This window comes from Prionailurus viverrinus, chromosome F2, assembly GCF_022837055.1.
Source record: "Prionailurus viverrinus isolate Anna chromosome F2, UM_Priviv_1.0, whole genome shotgun sequence".
In the NCBI taxonomy this organism is placed as follows: Eukaryota; Metazoa; Chordata; class Mammalia; order Carnivora; family Felidae; genus Prionailurus; species Prionailurus viverrinus.
In genome coordinates, this window is record NC_062578.1 from 43,785,465 (window position 1) to 43,805,147 (window position 19,683).

At 37.9% G+C, this 19,683-nt stretch overlaps 1 protein-coding gene across 2 annotated transcripts in view; it reads left to right on the top strand.

The window, feature by feature from the left end:
- The window catches only part of CPQ (carboxypeptidase Q), a 454,919-nt gene that overhangs the window by 379,374 nt on the left and 55,862 nt on the right, over nt 1-19,683 (top strand). For both annotated transcript variants that reach the window (XM_047842229.1, XM_047842227.1), the window contains exon 7: nt 394-595. In XM_047842229.1, the coding sequence (XP_047698185.1) occupies nt 394-595 (202 nt within the window). The remainder of the gene's footprint in view (nt 1-393; nt 596-19,683) is intronic.

Sequence of the window (19,683 nt, forward strand, 5' to 3'; positions counted from 1 at the left end):
GTCTGAGCATGACTCACACTATCTGGAGGTACCTACCATGTAGGAGGAATCGTATCCTGGTACACACTAGGCATTTAAGAAAATTGGTGGAAAGACTATTATTGCTAGCAGAAATAATTGAGTAACTTCAATATTAAGCCTTATATTTCCTTTCATTGTATTTTTTTAATCCTTCCAAGTCAACTTGTGTTTGGCAAATCCCAAGATGAGTAATTGTACATCTCAGAGCACTTAACTAACACGCAGACCAGATCCGAGGTCAGGCAGAGAAGCGTGTGTTTTGGTAAGAACTGCCGAGGAGATAAAGCATTTGATTATTATTGTTTGATAGTTCCCAAGGAGAAAGCACAGAGGCAACAGATAACGAACCAAACACTTTTCTCTTCTGTTTAGGCAAATATTTCCAACTACAGCCTGGTGATGGAGTCTGATCTGGGAACCTTCTTACCCTCTGGGCTGCAATTCACTGGCAGCGAAAAGGCCAGGACCATCGTGGAGGAGGTCATGAGCCTGCTGCAGCCTGTCAACATCACACAGGTCTTTAGGGCTGGAGAAGGGACAGACATTAACTTCTGGATCCAAGCTGGAGTGCCTGGTAAGACCAAAAGATGAAGTTGGTGTTCCTTAGGTTCTGCTACTGATTTAAAATAAAATTGCTATTCAAACATGCCACAGCGGATACTGACAGGCCAGTTAATACACAGAAACTCTAAGCTTTGTCCATAATCTGATGACTTCCAGACTTGGAATAATAATACTCATTTGTATTTTTTTTCTAAATTATAAGTTCCTCACTCCCAGAAATTCTGCTTTACTGATTCTTGGATTGCACCTACAAATATGTTTTTTTTTTTGGTTATTTTTTAAAACAGGTATCTAAATGGTGATCTCATGACCAAAATTTGAGAAATCGAGTACAAAGCAATTATTACTACTAATATGCTTCTAGTTCTAGCTCTGTGCTAGGAAATCTTTTCTGACCCAAATAATTCCCTACCCAAATACCATGGAATCTGAAATTTTACCAGTAGAGCTTTATTTTTTGAGGGTAGGGTACTTCCTACTCATCTTTTTTTCTTAATGAAAACTCTTGGACATAAACTAATCTCACATGATCAGTGATTTATCAGGTTGATATTTTTAAGACAAGTCCTGGGGAAGGATAAACTTACAGAATAGGAGTTGGCCTCAAGAGGTCACAGAACTAGAACGTGAAACAGTCTTCGTATACTGCTTCTCAAATTTGCCCTAGACTGGCCATGGGAAAGGGTTATTGATGATATTAAGCATCTATGAACTGAAGTTGTTCCCTCCTTATATCCATAATCAAAAACATTGTTAAAGGATCTATTTGTATTATGCCATTCAGTAGTTTTAACGTTACTGTTTCCAGAACTATTTCTGTGGCTACAGAGCATTCATAGGTGCAAAATAGATTTCACCAATAGCATGCTGCATGGATTTAAGATTTTTAAAAAGCTTATCCTTAAGATATTGTATATTTTTAAAGCATATTTTAAGTTTGAAGGTTTATAATAATCTTTCATAACTAAAAATAGAAGGAGCTTTCCTTTATTCTAATACAAGGACCTAGATTCTGTTTCATGGCGTGTGTACATTTTAACCATATTTTGAAATATCATTTGCATTGATGGGGCTGTGCATCATCTGGACAGATCTGAGACTCCTCACATTTCTGTCAGTTCTAATTATGATCAAGGTCTAAGGGAAGGCAATTTGCCCTTTTAAGCTATATGGAATAATTTGTTTGAATTTTAGATTTTTCCCAAGGCTTAACTTTTTTCATAGGGATGTTCTTAAAAATTGAGAAAGCCTGAGTAAGTTTGTGGGGTGGTAAATGTGAGGAAAAGACTGACAGACTGTGGGTGAATTGAAGTGGAGACCGGGGGTGTGTGGAGGGCCGGGGAGGAGCTGAAACCAAAACCAGAAGTAGAACAAAGAAACTTGTAAAATCTCTGCTCCCAGGGTCGCTTGCTTTCATTGCACTGGATAATTGAGAATTTGCTCTAGCTTTATTCCTTCCATGTAGATGTTCATAAGAATGGTTCTGTTTGCAATTAACAGGTTGGTTTGATTGTCTTCACAAAGGTAAGGAGGCCTTTTCCTCTTGCCAACGTGAGGTCAGATTTGGTCACCAACTAATGGAGTGGAGTGGGGAATTTGAGCTCCATTATGGCTTCTTTAGAATTAATACAAGTTACAATTTCTTGAGCTCTTGTTACTGATCAGGCACTCTATGAGGCTTTTGTAGACACTCTTTTTTATCCATACAACCATGCTAAGGGGAAGGTACAGTCATCCCTATTTTGTAATTAAAGAATCAGATTCAGAGGGACTACATAACTTAGCCAAGGCTATCCTGCTCTTAAGGGCAAAAGTTATCCTGAGACCAGGCCACTTTGTTTTCAAGGCTGGTGGCCCTTTTCCCACAATGTGCAGCAACACAGGGGAGTCTGGAATGCTGAGATGGCCTTCCAAATCTATGGCAGTGTCTGAAATGTTTGTCTTACTCAGCTCTTACTTATGCAAAGGATTTCAGTTCATTCCTGCTCTAGAAAATTTTACCCCTGGGGAAAGGAGTTTGTTATTGTAAATAACTACTTATTTCTTCTAACATTCTTTGTTCCACTCCCCTCTCTACCTCGGTGGATCAGGAAGGCTTATAAAATGTCAGTGGTTCATTTAGACTGCAGCTAATGTTTCCTGGAATTCTTTTTCATTTCCTTTAGAATACTGTAAGATGGAACCAAATTATTTCTGTCTTCCCCTATTACCATTAAGCTATTTTTTGATATTTCAAATTTGGTCTATTTCTGGAAGAAATGATGGAACTGCTTATATTGTGTCTCTTTTTACCTATTGAAAATTTCAGGAATTTTAGAAAAAGATGAAGAACAATAGTTAATCAGAAAAAGAAATAAAAATATGCCAGCTGTATGTATACCCTCTATTCATGAAAACCTGGCAAGTTACAGTAACTTAAACCTAAAGATGGTATTTGAAATATTAATTATGATTTAAATAACTGCTCACCTAACTTTTGAAAAATCAATGAGAAATAATATCCCAAACACCATCTTTCTTCTTTCTCTTTTTCTTTTCTTTCCTCCACTGACTCAATAAGTATTTATTGAGCCCCTACCATGTCCTATGCCTATCAAATTTCTGTAGTCTGATGGTGGGCCCCATTTTTTTTCATGTTCCTTGTGTACTCAATAGTGAAATACTAATTAAGAACACAGATAGAATTAAAATTCAACATGATTTTCATTAATTATAGAAGTCAAGTAGATTGATTGATGAAAGAAACGTTCATCTTTGGAGAAGAGAGATGCTGTCCTTCATCCCTCTATATGATATCCATAATGGACATAATAACTATCAACATAAAGATAAGGCTTTGGAGGGAGGAAGTTTGCTTTTTTAAAGTATCTTAGATGTGTTTTCCACATAAACTGACTATTCTAGATATTTTTACACTCGAACCCACTCCCATTGCTACTTCCTTCTATACTCCTTCCTATTCTTCCCTTCCACATCCTAGATGCTCTTTAAGGTTCACTCTGTTTTCATCAGTATCCATGAATCCTTCCACAACAGCCCATGGCACTCTATTGCTTTTCTAAATTTCCAAAATACTTTTGTGTCCCACAATCTGGCATTTGAATTACACACTAATATTGTGCTTGGATTACTAGGAGTACCCAGTGATCAATTCTTTGAAGTTAAAGTCAATGGTTTCTACTTTTCTTCTTCTGTAGTTCTTAGCTTAATTTTGGGAAACATTTAAACTCTAGTAAATCTGACATGAGAGGAGAAAACAAAACCACAGAAACAATTATTTTCTCAACACGCTTCGGGTCCCTCATCTTAAGACTGTGGAGAAAATGAAGGATGCTGAGAAAAGAGATATACAGGTAGAAAAAATAGTAGAAGATTGGCATAAATTAGGGAGGCTACAACAGTTAGGATTACTTCCCTTAAAGGAATAAAGACTGAAAGGAAATGCTGAATAATATCTTCTAGTCTTTAATGATTCTCATACATTAATGGTAAATAGTTCTCTGACTCTTTCAAACACAACACAAGAGCATGGCTTAGAGTGGTCTAAGAGAGATTTTGGTTAGTCTCTATTCAAAAACTCTAGAGAGCAGAGAGACTTTCCATCTTATTTTTTTTTTTACCTGATTCTCTAATTACAAGCTCCAAGTTAGAACAAGAGGAGTCTATTTCATTCGGGATATGTCAGTAATGAGATATAATCCACGTTTTCCAAATGTCCTTGCATGCATCCTTCTCAGACATCTTCTTTCTTTAGAAACTCTTCTATGAAATACACATTAATGAAAAAATTAGGTACTCTCTTAATGTGACCTGACGGAGTGAGCCTACCCTATTCCATACCTACCAATAAGAGTTTCCTCTGCTTCAAACTCTGAGTCAACCTTTTTCTAATATTGTTGGAATGTGGTAGACAGTGCACTGGAAAGAATTAGAGTGTGTTTTCTGGCTTTATAGTGTCTAACTGCATGGGCTATCTTAGGCAAATGATGTCATTTTTCTCAGCCACGCTCATTTTTTTCTTTATATTTTTTAAATTGAAGTATAGCTGACACATGTTGCATTGGTTTTAGGTGCACAACATAGTGATTTAACAAGTCTATATGTTATGCTGTGCTCACCACAATGTAGCTACCACCACATTCTGTCACCATACAATCCTATTACAATACCATTGACTATATTTCCTATGCTTTGCCTTTCATCTCCGTGATTTACTCATTCCATAACTGGAAGCCTGTTCCTCCCACTCTCCTTCACTCATTTTGCTCATCCCTCCAGCGCCCTTCCCTCTGGCAACTACATTTGTTCTCTGTATTTATAGGTCTGTTTCTGCTTTGTTTCTTCATTTGCTTTGTTTTCTAGATTTCACATATAAATGAAACCATATGATATTTGTCTTTCTTTATCTGATTTATTTCATTTAGCATAATACCCTCTAGGTTCATACATGTTGTTACGAATGGCAATATCTCATTCTTTTTTGTGCCTGGATATTACATTCATGTATATACATATATATACACACACATACATATATACACACATATATATACACATATACACATACACATATACATATATACATGTACACACGTACATATATCACATCTTCCTATTCCATTCATCTATTGATGGGCACTTAGGTTGCATCCATATCTTGACTATTATAAATAATGCTGCAATAAACATAAGGGTACATATATCTTTTTGAATTCATGTTTTAGTTTTCTTTGGGTAAACACCCAGAAACAGAGTTACTGGATCATATGATATTTCTATTTTTACTTTTTTGAGAAAACTCCATACTGTTTTCCACAGTGGTTGCACCAATTTACATTCTCACCAAAAGTGCACATCCTCATCCACACTTTTTCCCCCATATCCTTCTCAACACTTGTTATTTCTTGTCCTTTTAATACTTGCCATTCTGAAAGTTGTAAGGTGATGTCTCATTGTGGTTTTGATGTGCTTTTCCCTGATGATTAGTGATGCTGAGCATCTTTTTGTATCCGTTGGCCATCTATATGTCTGTACTCATTTATTATCAAGCATTCTTACTAGTTATCTACTGTATGGCACTAGGGAATCAGTAGTAAAGAAGATAGATAAGATCTGTGCTCTCACAAACTATACATTCTGTTGAGTGAGACTTGGTTATCTTATATGCAAAACAAGTATGGTAACCACCAAGCAACAATATGTACTCCTCCTCCTCTGTCCCCTATCTCACTGACTGGCACCACCATCCAGAAACCACAGAGTCATCATCCATTACATACAACAGAATGGTCTCCAAGTCCTACTTACTCTGAATTTCATTTATTTCTTAAACCTGTTCACTTCTCTCCACCACACAGACCTGTCTCATCAGTATTCACTGATTTTCCTATGGCAGCTTCCTACTAACACCCCAGCCTGCGTTCTTAGACCCCTTCCATCTAATTGGCTCACTGCTTCCAAAATGAACATTCTAAATTGAAAATCAATCTATTAGTTGGGTTGCTTTTCCTTGAAAAATCAAACAGAAGAAAAGCAAATTTTAAATTCACTTAAAAAGAGCTCGGGAATGAGTAGTTGCACAATACTTGATTTAGTCCACTACCACATCAAGGACCTTGGTTCTTTACATCTTTCCACTTTGCCATCCTCAGCACGTTGACTTTTGTCTTCAGACTAGTCCCCCCCACCCCATGTTCCCAAGATAGCTGCAGTTGTTCTAAGCAACAAATTCTCACACACTGTGCAACAGTGGAAGAGAGAATGTCCATAATGGATATCTCTTTTTAATCGTGAGGCAATCTCACCCAGAAGCCGCAAAGCAGATTTTTTCCGTAGTCTCATTGGCCAAAATTGTAAAACATGCCTGTGGCTAAATTAGGCAGAGGCGATGGAGTGGAATTACCAACACTGGTTTATTTTGATCAAATTTTACTTTCTGGGCCTAGAGTGGGGCCCAGTCACCACTGAAAGTGTAGCCTCCTGATATACAAGAAAAATTGGGATTCCTTAGGGAGAAGATGAGGATTTCCTCTGGTAAGCAACTAAGAAAAGCTGCAATATCTGTTTGTCTCTGCTTCTTGCTTAAAATCTTTCAACATCTCCCCGTTGTCTTCAGAGTATAATCTTTACCTAGCATGGAATTCAAGGTGTTTCTTGTTCCACTCTCCGGTGTGCGGCCACCACACCAGCCATGTCTGGTGTCATGGCTCCCCACCCCTTTCTATTAATCTCCTGTACAAATCTCATTCCCCGAAGTTCCTGGTACACCTGTGCTCTCCCATTTCCTTGCCATTGGACCCAGTTGGTTTTGTCTTCTTCAGCAGCTAACTCCTATTCATCTATGGTTCAGCAACTTGTTCTCCTCTCACAAGCCTTCTTTACTCCTACTGATCTGGACAAGTGTACCTTGGGTATGCCCCCATAATGCCCTCTCCTTGCGGTGTTTACTCTTTTCACCGTAAGGTGATTGATTGTGAATTCCTCAGAGTTCCAAGTACCTGAGAAGTGCCTGGCCCTCGACAAAGTGTCCATGAATCAAATGCTGAGTAGGTAGGGTTTAGGTTTGTAGAAAGAGTAGGATAATGTGAAAGAGGTTTATAAACTCTAATGCCATAACTATAAGCTGTGATTACTTTAGGGACAGCTTTGCTTCATTGAGCTGTCCTCTTTCTTCACATATTGTATTGTTTTTAAAATCACAATTTCTTTCATCATTTTATGATTAAAAAGTTCAGACTCCATATTGAAGTACCAAATATGCAGAATACTCAGAATTTCACATATTTTCCATCTTGTTTGTTTCTAATACCTCATATGACATTAAACAGAACTAAACAAAACTTTCCATTCCTACATTTCCAAAGGCCTCTCTTCTAATATGTTCCAAGAAAGGAGAATGTCAGGACACAAGCAGGAATGGTAATGTAAAATAAATTGAAGGTCCAACCTCTGAACCCAGGACTCGTACGTCTCATAGTCCCCAGATGGAGTAGTCCAACACTGCATCTCTATGCCCCTTTCTGTTCCTGATTAAGAGATTCCTCCTTTGTGGTGGAAACGCTGTCTGCCAATAATGTCTAGAGAGATCATTCCTGTTGGTGAGCAGACCTCGCCCCACTGGGTACATGAAAAGAGCAATCTCTGGTTTGTGACTCTAGCCTTCATTTAAACAGTGGGCAGTTTCATTCCATCCTCAAGCATGTCTCAAGTGTAAACCAGGTGCTCTAGACACGTAAGACAGACATGAAAAAGATTTAGTACGTCTCTGCTCTTGTAGAGTTTACATTGTAGGGTGGGGGAGGGAAAGAGGAAGGAGAAGAGGCAGACTACAACAAAGAAATCAAGAATGAGAAGAAATATTAGAAAGAGAGAAGGGTAACACAGGAAATTATAGCAGGTGGCTGCCTCTTATCTCCAGCTCAAGTGAGTCAGAGCTCTTGCTTTAATATTCCATGACTGCTATATGCTAGATAGATATGTATACCATCCACATCAATAGTACACTATTGGAAATTGCTCATCAAAATAACTAATAATAGTTTTCCCCCTTGCAGTCGACCTGCTTCAACTCCACAGAAGCCATTGAGTATTTTGACCAAAGCAGACCTGGCTCATGCCTCTGGTATGACTAACTACAGCGTAGGGGCAGAAGAAGGCATTTTTTACACTATTGGGCAGTTAGTCACACACTGCTTTATGAAGTCTCTTCTGTTGTTACCTGGAACTGTTTTTAAAGCACATATTTTCACTTCAAAGTTAATATACTTTGTATTTTATCTTCTTAACTGAATCAAGGACCAAGAGAGTATTTCATTCATACTTATATACCCACAATACTCACTATTACCTGGCACATGATAGATATACAGCAAATGGTTGCTGATTAGATGTATCGATTTGAAGAGGAACACAAGAAAAGCTACATCACAGTAAAAGGAAGCTTTTGGTATAGCACCAGGATAAATACTACATGCAGAATAACTGTAGGAGCTCATAAGATGGGAGACAGGAAAGACCTGGAAAAGGAGAGCTTACGTTGGCTATTGAAGACTATCTAGTATCAGAATGGACAGAAAGGGTAGAGAAGGGCAGTTCTGGTGACAGAAATAGTATGAACAAAAGCAGGTGTCCCCACTGGGAATGGTTAGGGGAATAACATCACTGAGCAGAGGATTCATCTTGGAGAGCAGTGGGTGGTAAGAACAGTTGAGTATCTCTGGGCCAGATGAAGAAGAGGCATAAATTTCAGGTGGAAAACTCTTGTAGCTGATGCAAAGTCACCAGAAATCTTCAGCAGAAGAGGGAGTTGACGAGAACAGTGTTTTAGAAGTGAGTCCATAAAGTTCATACCAGTGGATACCCCATCACAGTCAGGCAGGAGACTCAGTGAGAGGACTGGGAGTGAGAAGGCAGATTGAGGAATTGCAAAGACAATTGCTGTAGAAAATCAGAGGAAAACATGAAATTATTTCTCCATTTTCTGCATTATAATGACTCTCAAAACACTATGACTTAAATTTCTCTCTCAGTTGTTTCCCATGCCTTCCAACGATGTAGCCTAGAAAAATTTCATTTCTCCAATTGCCCCTATCAGGGTCTCAAGGTTAGTTCTTCTGGATTCCCCATCCTATGCATTTGAATTTCTGTCAGTTTCGCCTAATACTTTACAGATACTCAAATTAACTTCTTATGTAACACTTCATTCAACAGGTAGCTATATGATAAATAAATTATGGAGGATACAAAAATAAGAAGAGACCCCTTTTCTCTAGGAGTTCACCAGCAAAGACTGACTGTGAGTTAGTTTACTTAATAATCACAAAACTAAGGAGGAAGACTTCATCATGGAAAACTAAATAAAGCTACATTGAAAGTTTCTGAGGAAAAAACCCTTAAAATTATATGAAGGCCAGTAGAGTCAAAGGAAGTAGGACCTCAAAATATGTATCCTCCTTGCCAGCTACATAAACTTTGTATATCCCTACTTTAAGTGTTAGATTGTAAAATTCAGAATGGCCTGGCATACAAGATTATTTTAAATTATGAATTTAAAAATTTATTACAGAAAATTTCAAGTGCATTGGATACAAAAGTAGAATAATTAATGAATCCCCACGTATTCATCACTTCAGGAATTCTTCATTCGTGGGCAATTATATTTCATCCATACCCCAATCACTCTCCTACACAGAGATTATTTTGAAGCAAATGCCCCCCTTTATATTATTTCATTTGTAAATATTTTAATTTGTATCTCTAAAAGGTAAGGACTCGTGTGTGTCTGTGTGTGTGTGTGTGTGTGTGTGTGTAACTACAATCTATTATTCCTCCTAAAAATATTTTACAATCATTTCTTAATATCATACCAAATATAGGGCCAGATTTCAAATGTTTTCAATTGTGTCCAAACTGTTTCCCCCTCCACAGTTTTCTTTCTTAAACCAGGATTCCAATAAGGTTTAAACAATGTAATCAGTTGATGTGGTTGGTATCTCTTAAGTCTTTTTTAATCCATAGGTTTTACCTTCATCTTTCTTCTTTCTTGCTGCTTGTTTGTTACAGAAACCAAGTAATTTGTCCCTTGGGATTTCTTTATAGTCTGGATTTAGCTAATTCCATTCCCATGGAACCATTTAACATGTTTTCACTCTCCCATATATTTCCTGTGAATTGGTGGTTGAAGCTAGAGGCTTCATCTGATGCAAGTTTGATTTTTCTTCACTTTTTTTTTTTTTTTTTGGCAAGAATACTTCTTAGGTGCTGCTTTTTACCTCCATCAGGAGTAGCATATACTTGCCTCTCTTTTTTTGATGTTAACAGTCATTGAAGGTTATTTCATTGGGGTTGCAAATGGTAATTTTGATTATTAGTTGAAACAATTCTATAAAAAAGAGCTTTCCCTGTATTGACTGTCTGATCACCCTGAGGTACTTTCATTTAATAAAGGTAAGATAAATGTTTCATTCTTTCCCTTTACTTACCTATTTTAAAATGTACTAGTTGGTTCCTTAGTATCCTCCAAAAATAACTGATTGGATTATTTTTTGCTATTGCTGTTTACTATTAGATTTAAAAATATAGATGTGCTTCATTCTGTTGCAGTAAGTATGTTTATTTTATGCTCAAATTATCCTATCTCTGGCCAGTGAGAGCCTTTTAAAGCTGGTCCCTGAGTCCTTTTGACATGACTCTTGTAGTTATTGATAGTGTTCTAGCTTTGTGATGTGACAAAATGTTCCAGACCATCTTGTATATTTCCTTCCCAGATCTGGAATTAGCTATTTCTCCAAAGAGCCCAGTTTCTTCTAGTATCTCATGGTATTTAGAGGCCACAGTCTGAACATTAAGTGTGCTTATTGCTAGTGACTTAGTCAATGTTTCTAGGTCATTTCAGTGGATAGAACTAGGAAATATGTATATTTTTTCTCTAAGAAAAAGTATATTATGAAGTATATTATATTTCCAATTAAATCTCAGGATTACAAAGTTGTACCTTACCTCACTGATGTTATATCTGCATTTCCTTTTCCCTTGCCAAAATTCCTGGTTCTTAATGCAACAACATAACCACTCATTTGCCTTATCCCACAACACACACATAGTAGTTTCAGAATAGCAATACCACACAACCAGTAACAGCATGATTACTGAAAGCAGTTTGTTTATTATAGAATTATTTGTCTTTAGTATGTATATTCCTCTAGAGATATACAAATTTCTGTTAACCTACAATACAAATTACCCTTAACGTGATATCATTGCCATTTTCCATATTTTTGTCTTAAAACCCAAAACTACTAATTTACAAAATGTTTAAATGCCTATTTATAATTTTTCTTCATAAATCAAAAAAGAGGTTACATATAGGAATGATTATGAGACTTATTAAAATAATTACCTTGAGTGTCATCATTGAATTCTCAGGATATACTACTGCGTACTCTTTCTTCTTAGACCTGACTCAGACAGTTTCACAATTTCATTCATTCATTCATTCATTCATTCAAGAGATACCTAATAAATATTATATGACATTCAGACAAGAGGAATAAAGAGGGAATTTAACATGTATTGAGTGTCTGCTATATCTCAAGTGTTATTCTAGCTGTTTTACATACATTATCTCAAAATGTTATAAGAATCTTTTGAAGTATACATTATTATTCTGTAACCAATTTTCAGATGAGACAGTTGGGGCTCAAGGGGCTTCCTTTGTCCAAAGTAACAGAGCTGTTAAGTGGAAAAACCAGAATTAATATATTGGTCCATTTTTTTCCAATGTCATATATAAGGTACACTCCCTATCCTCAAGGAGTTACTGGAGGGTTTAGACACAGGAAGAACAAAGTACAATAGAAGTTCAGGCAAAAGAAGAATTAAATTGTGAGGGGCATCACAGAAGAGGTGACAATTTGCCTGAATCTCAAGAAAAAATAGAGTTTTGTTGGATAGAGAAGGAGTGCATTCCACATGAAATGATGGAAATAAACAAAATTGCATAGGTTAAAACACGAAATGGGTTCTTGAAAGGATGAATAGTCTGGTTTGGCTGGAGTTTAATATAGGGAAATAAACTAAAGCTGAAAAGGTGCCTTAGGACCCCAGCTGGGAACTGAATGCCAGTCTGAGGATTTAGGACAGCCAGAAGTGAGGCATGATAATCTTTGACAAAGCAGGAAAGAACATCCAATGGAAAAAAGACAGCCTCTTTAACAAATGGTGCTGGGAGAACTGGACAGCAACATGCAGAAGGTTGAAACTAGACCACTTTCTCACACCATTCACAAAAAGTAAACTCAAAATGGATAAAGGACCTAAATGTGAGACAGGAAACCATCAAAACCTTAGAGGAGAAAGCAGGAAAAGACCTCTCTGACCTCAGCCGTAGCAATCTCTTACTCGACACATCCCCAAAGGCAAGGGAATTAAAAGCAAAAGTGAATTACTGGGACCTTATGAAGATAAAAAGCTTCTGCACAGCCAAGGAAACAACCAACAAAACTAAAAGGCAACCAACGGAATGGGAAAAGATATTTGCAAATGACATATCGGACAAAGGGCTAGTATCTAAAATCTATAAAGAGCTCACCAAACTCCACACCCGAAAAACAAATAACCCAGTGAATAAATGGGCAGAAAACATGAATAGACACTTCTCTAAAGAAGACATCCAGATGGCCAACAGGCACATGAAAAGATGTTCAGCGTCGCTCCTTATCAGGGAAATACAAATCAAAACCACACTCAGGTATCACCTCATGCCAGTCAGAGTGGCCAAAATGAACAAATCAGGAGACTATAGATGCTGGAGAGGATGTGGAGAAACGGGAACCCTCTTGCACTGTTGGTGGGAATGCAAACTGGTGCAGCCGCTCTGGAAAGCAGTGTGGAGGTTCCTCAGAAAATTAAAAATAGACCTACCCTATGACCCAGCAATAGCACTGCTAGGAATTTATCCAAGGGATACAGGAGTACTGATGCATAGGGCCACTTGTACCCCAATGTTCATAGCAGCACTCTCAACAATAGCCAAATTATGGAAAGAGCCTAAATGTCCATCAACTGATGAATGGACAAAGAAATTGTGGTTTATATACACAATGGAATATTACGTGGCAATGAGAAAAAATGAAATATGGCCTTTTGTAGCAACGTGGATGGAACTGGAGAGTGTGATGCTAAGTGAAATAAGCCATACAGAGAAAGACAGATACCATATGGTTTCACTCTTATGTGGATCCTGAGAAACTTAACAGGAATCCATGGGGGAGGGGAAGGAAAAAAAAAAAAGAGGTTAGAGTGGGAGAGAGCCAAAGCATAAGAGACTGTTAAAAACTGAGAACAAACTGAGGGTTGATGGGGGGTGGGAGGGAGGGGAGGGTGGGTGATGGGTATTGAGGAGGGCACCTTTTGGGATGAGCACTGGGTGTTGTATGGAAACCAATTGGTCAATAAATTTCATATATATATATAAAAAAAAAGAAGTGAGGCATGATAGAGCTCAATCCCAGCCATTGAGTAGGTTCCATCTAACCCACATCTTCCTCCTTTCAGAGACACAAGGCAAAACCTAGCTTCATAGATCACACACCTAACAGATTGGTCTGCCTGTCTTCTAGCAGTATCTTGCTAAAGCTGAACTTATTTTTTATGTTTTGCTGCTTGAAGTTTTGCCAAATTAAACCTTCTAGTTAGACATAGAGTAGTCCCACGAAACATTGCACAGTAGTCGACACTGGTTGCACTGGAATTCTCAGTATCAACAATGAAGTCTGACTGTAATTGGATATATTTGGAGTCAAATAAGCCTTAGAGTACTGTGATAGCTCATCAGTTTCTTATAAAAATTCTGCTAAAGTATATTTATCAATTTGATTACTTTAATAAGTATGGGATTATGGAAGCAATAGAAAAAATATAATGCAAGAGATTTGGGTAATGGGACACCTTGGTGGCTGTCAGTTGAGCCTCCAACTCTTGATTTCAACTCTTGACTCCAGGGTCATGGGATTGAGCTCTGTGTCCAACTTCACAATGAGCACGGAGCCTGCTTAGGATTCTGTCTCCCTCTGCCCCTCCCTCACTCTCGTGCACATGCTCTCACTCTCTCTCTCTCTCCCTCTCTAAAATTAAAAAAGAAAGAGAGAGAGATTTGGATAAAATTGAGTTCGGATTTGGATAAAGACTTCTTACTCTAGAAGTGAGTTATATTTCAATGATATATATAATAGACTCTTTAGTTCAGGTAACTTTGGCTTAAGATCCTTCCTTTGCTCAGTATTAACGTTAAAAAAAAAACAAAACACAACAACCACTTAACCTAATATTCTCATACATTCCCCTCATGGGGATTTCTAACAGTGAATTAAGTCTCCCCATCATCCTGTTTTTATAACAAAGTGTGAGATTGCATAATTCATGGTAACTAAACTTTCTTTTACCATATGACATTTGCTATCTTAATTGTCCTTCCAGCTCATAATGCATAAATCAAATATAGTTGAGCTCTGTAAAATCTATTAGTTATGGATCTTTTGAGATCTGAGTGAGCTATTGCCTATTTAGGACAAGTTATGAAAAATGTCCTTAGTATTCCCCCTTCCTTCTTTCATTCTTTCTTTCTGTCTTTCTCTTTCTTTTTCTTTCTCTCTCTCTCTCCCTCCCTCTTTCTTTCTTTCTTTCTTTCTTTCTTTCTTTCTTTCTTGTCATAATAATTGAGATAGTCTCCTGGCAGGTGAGAGAAAAGAAAGAATCTTATGTAGAGAAAGGGCATGGCCTTCATCAATACCCAAAACTATCCGGTTATGGAAAATATAAACCCACATGAAAATGTTTGCTGGACCCATTTTTACAAAATCTACATTTTTGAAGATGTAGTCTATTAATTTTTGTTGATGTCATATTTAAGAATGAAGATATTTATAGACACCGTTTTAATATTTTTAGCCAGCACTGTACTGCCAAGTTCAATACATAAATAGATCTGTTGTCCAGTGATTTCACACTCACTATTCCTGACAGAAGATTTTATCTGAGATATCCCGATAATTGTAGTCACATGGCATATTAGTTTTAATTGCCCCACCATAAGCTTTAAGTTTTCATTTTGTGCTAGTGTAGTCATAGCCCATATAAATCCAAGATCTGTGTTTAGGTTACGGTTGTGGTTCACACCCTTGACTGCACTTTAAAATCACCTGGAGGGCTTTTAAAATCATATCAACCTGGGACCCCACTCCCAAAGATTCAGATTTAATTGGTCTGGCTGCAGTACCACATCAGTTGCACAAGTCCAGGAAGCATCATTTATTGAGAACATATTCATCCCCAGGGCCCCCGAACTTCCCGGAGCACAAGTCCACTGTGTTCTGTGTGAATGGTACCTGCTGTCCTTGTACAAACTTGGAAGCCTAAAGAGGGGGCATGAGCACACCTGTTTTTAGAAGCTCCCTAGGTGATTCCACAATGCAGCCAGAACTGAGAACCATGTAAAGGTATAAAATAGCACGAGACAATAACAGCATGTATTTAGGAGCCAAGTAGAAATGGATTCAAATCTTGCTCTACCATTCTTTAGCTGTGGAACCTTAGGAAAGTCATTTAACCTAGTGGAGCCTCAATTTCTTCATAAACAAAATGAGAAGAATAATACCTGCCTCAGGGCTTCTGGGTGGCTCAGTCAGTTGAGCGTTGGACTTCAGCTCAGCCCATGATCACACAGTTTGTGGGTGCGAGCCCCACGTCAGGCTCTGTGCTAACAGCTCAGAGCCTGGAGCCTGCCTCGGATTCTGTGTCTCCCTCTCTCTCTGCCCCTCCCCCACTCATGCTCTGTCTCTGTCTCTGTCTCTCTCTCTCAAAAATAAATAAACGTTAAAAAAATTAAAAAAAAAATAATACCTGCCTCATGTGATTATACTGAAAAAAAAAATACAGTCTAAGTGAAATGCTTGCCACAAAGTTCATTCTCAAGAATCCACTATTATTATTTCAGTTATTGAAGTAAAATTTCTGTATTATTCTAGACTTCTTCAGTACCGACAGAAATCAAATGTGGACAACTTGAAGCAAAAAATGGGAAATTCAAGCAAGCCACAAGAAGGGTAGGGTTGGATTTGGTCTGTTGGATTCCAGCATTTGAATGCTGTTAGGACACATATTCTCTCTTGTGCTTATTCCAGTTTCTTTCATGGTGCCTTCATTCTCTGAAGCCAGCTGTCCCTGGAGAGGCTAGCCAATAACCATAGGCAACTCAAGCCTTTTATATCTCTATAGCTTCTTATGCACAGAAGAGTAATTATATTCAACTCAGTTGAGAAGATCACAGTGACCCGGGCTGGCTCTTATATCCACCCCCATGGTCAAGATGTATAGTCCTTAAAATGGAGAGAAGGATAATGTGCAAATGAACACAGTAACCACCTTCATTTTCACTATTCAAATAATTGAATTCAAATAATATAAAATGCACAAAACCTCTGCCATCGTAGGATCTAAGGAAGAGCAGCAGTAAGGTCCCAGAAGCAGTCACAAAGTACCCCCAGTTTAAAACACCTAGTCTCTGGCCGCCTGTGTGGCCCAGTCAGTTAAGCATCCAACTTCTGCTCAGGTTCATGATCTAATGGTTTGTGGGTTTGAGCCCCACATCGAGCACTGTGCTGACAGCCAGAGCCTAAAGCCTGCTTCGGATTCTGTGTCCCCCTCTCTCTCTGCTCCTCCCCCACTCGCGCTCTGTCTGTCTGTCTGTCTCTCTCAAAAATGAGCAAACATTTAAAAAATAAAAATAAAACGCCTAGTCTCATCTGCATCGTCTAATACCTGAGTGTTCTCCCCTCCCATCCCCACCCCACAGTCTCTCCTTACCTATGGGAGTGGGGAAATTTAGCAGTTATTAGGAACACACGCTACAGCTACTTTACTGTGCATGTTACCCAAGAACAAGACACTGTGCAAGAACAATCACAAAGACCCAAAGACCCCCTTTAACATTTAACTTGTTCTAGCCACTTATCTACCCCTTGTGGTGGTGAAGGAGCAAGTGTCATGACAGAGGAACAAGATTCATCGCTTTATAGCAAGTGTGCTTTGGACAGGTTATTTAACTTCTCAGAGCTTCAGTTTCCTAATTTGTGAAATAAGGGTAATAATATTTCACAGGACTGTTGTAAGAGTTGAATATATTTGCTAAGCAATAAGGTCTTTGAAAGTCAATTACACTCTAGATATTGGATCTCCAATAAGTGGTTTCAGGGTTTGGGGAATAGCTTTATATTTACAAAATTAACTGAAGAGGCCTTGCTATGAACATGCTCTCATGTATTTAGACCCAGTAGAGAGAATGGCTGGGCATATACTTGAATATCCTAGGAAACACTGCAAAAGATGCACAAGTGTTATTGATATTCACTGACCTTTGGGTCTTAGCACACTTACTTTGTGGTTACATAAATGAGTGATGGAGCTGCTGGCATTCACTGTAAGTCACCTTGCTACTTTACTGGTTCAAGGGCATTATTTAGAAAAGCACCCACTCACTTCACTGTAACATAGAATAACACTTTAGATAAGGAAGTAAAGAAGAAAAAAGTCAACTATTAATAGCATTACTAGTTCTTCGATGTCAAATGATGCTTCTGGGGATTCTGAGGTGTCTTTATAGTTCCTATTCAGCCAAAGTAAATTGATTATGGGTTGATGAGAGTTGGTGGGAGGATTATAGGAATGAAGGTGTAAAAGCCAACTGGCTCATGGCCAAGGACACAGATGGCACTCTGACTCTTATGGGCAAAATCAAGTTCCAGATTATATGCTATGGACCAGCTATGTATTCTCTATTGGCAAGGAACCTCATCCCAGACAGTGATATTAAAATAGTATGCATCAAAAATATATATTTAGTATGCACCTTTTCTGACCTGAAAATGGAGGAATTACCTGACTAAGCCTTTTATAGTGTCAGTACTCCATAATCAAAATCCCATATATTTCCATAAGTTAAAATTGCTTTCAGTGTAAACAGTGGTGTTTTGAACAAAGGAGCAGTCTACTCATGAACCTTTACATTTTGGGTAAGCACAGAATTGCCTATATCAAACAAACATGAATAAAGGTCAGCTATGAATTTTAAATTGTTCAAAAGATTGGTAATTCAACATCACTAAAATGTAGGGAGCAAATTGATGAGAATATCTTGGAAGAGAAAGAATATATTTTCCTAATTTTTTTAAACATCTGGTCTTCATACTAATTTTATTTCAATTTTTGTTAATATAACCACACAAATGCCTGATTTATACAGTTTAAGTATCCCGTAGCAACGTGATCTTGTGTTTCTCTCTTTCATTTCCTTCCTAGCCCTCCCCTATTTATTTCTTGAGAGAATCAGGAAAAGGTTTTCTGTTTCTTCTCTGTTGAATCTATTTATGAAAATTTGAACTAAACAGCTTAGCACAATTAAGCAGGATGCCTCATTCATCAAACCTTCATTTTTCTAAGACTTCCATCCTATCAGTCACCAAAAAGCATGTGTTAAGTGGCAACTGTTTCTAGTCTGTTGGCATGCCACATCTGTTGACAATTACAGAGGTGCGTAAGACGCCATTCATATCGTGGTATGTGCTTCCCTGTGCCTTGGGTCACAGGCCCTCAGGGACATTTACAAAGTGTGTGCTTTTTCACTGTCCTGGAACTAAAGAGTTTAATTTTGCCTGAGAATGTGTTTATGCACCTTGTAAAGGAACTAGTCATTCTTTTTTGCTTTTCCTTACTACGCGGGGTGTGTGTGTGTTTGTGTGTGTGTGTGTGTGTGTGTGTGTGTGTGTGTGTGTGCACGCGCGCGCGTGCGCGCACGTACGTGTGCACACGCACCAAAGAAAAACCATGCCAGGTAATAAGCACAAAGACTTTCTTTTACATACCCACCAACCTTCCTTGTAAATTGCTGCTTTGGATTTTTATTCATTCTTTTGTTAGTACCATATTTCTTGGCTTCTCTTGGATTTTGTATTTTTTTTTAATCCTACTTAATTCTGGTTTTATTTCCTCATGTTCTTGGTCAAGATTTGGATCAGATTTTTTCAATATATGTCTGCAATTACAAGTCACTGGGACCCTCTCTGAAGTTATGCCCTCTTTCTTTTGGGTCTCTTCCTGACCTATAAGCATGTTTCATTCTATAATCCATATTTCTAAGGAAGTATTTAGAACCTCAAAAAGCTGAATCTATAAGTCATCTACCCAGGTATTTTATCTCCTGGAATAGTTGGCAATATCCAAAATGTTGTCATTTTCTGCTGTTTTTACTTAAGTATTTAATATTGGGTATGCATGATCATAGTAACATAGTTTGAGGGTGTTTTTTGTTTGTTTGGTTTTTGTTTTTTGTTTTTCATTTAAAAGAGAGGTACTGGAATGCCTGGGTGGCTCAGTTGGTTGAGCATCTGACTCTTGATTTTGGCTCAGATTGTGATCTCGTGGTTTGTAGGATTGAGCCCCTCCTAGGGCTCCGCACTGACAGTGTGGAACCTGCTTGGAATTTTTCTCTCTCTCTCTCCTTCTCTCTCTGCCTCTCTCTCTTTCTCTCAAAATTAATAAATAAACATT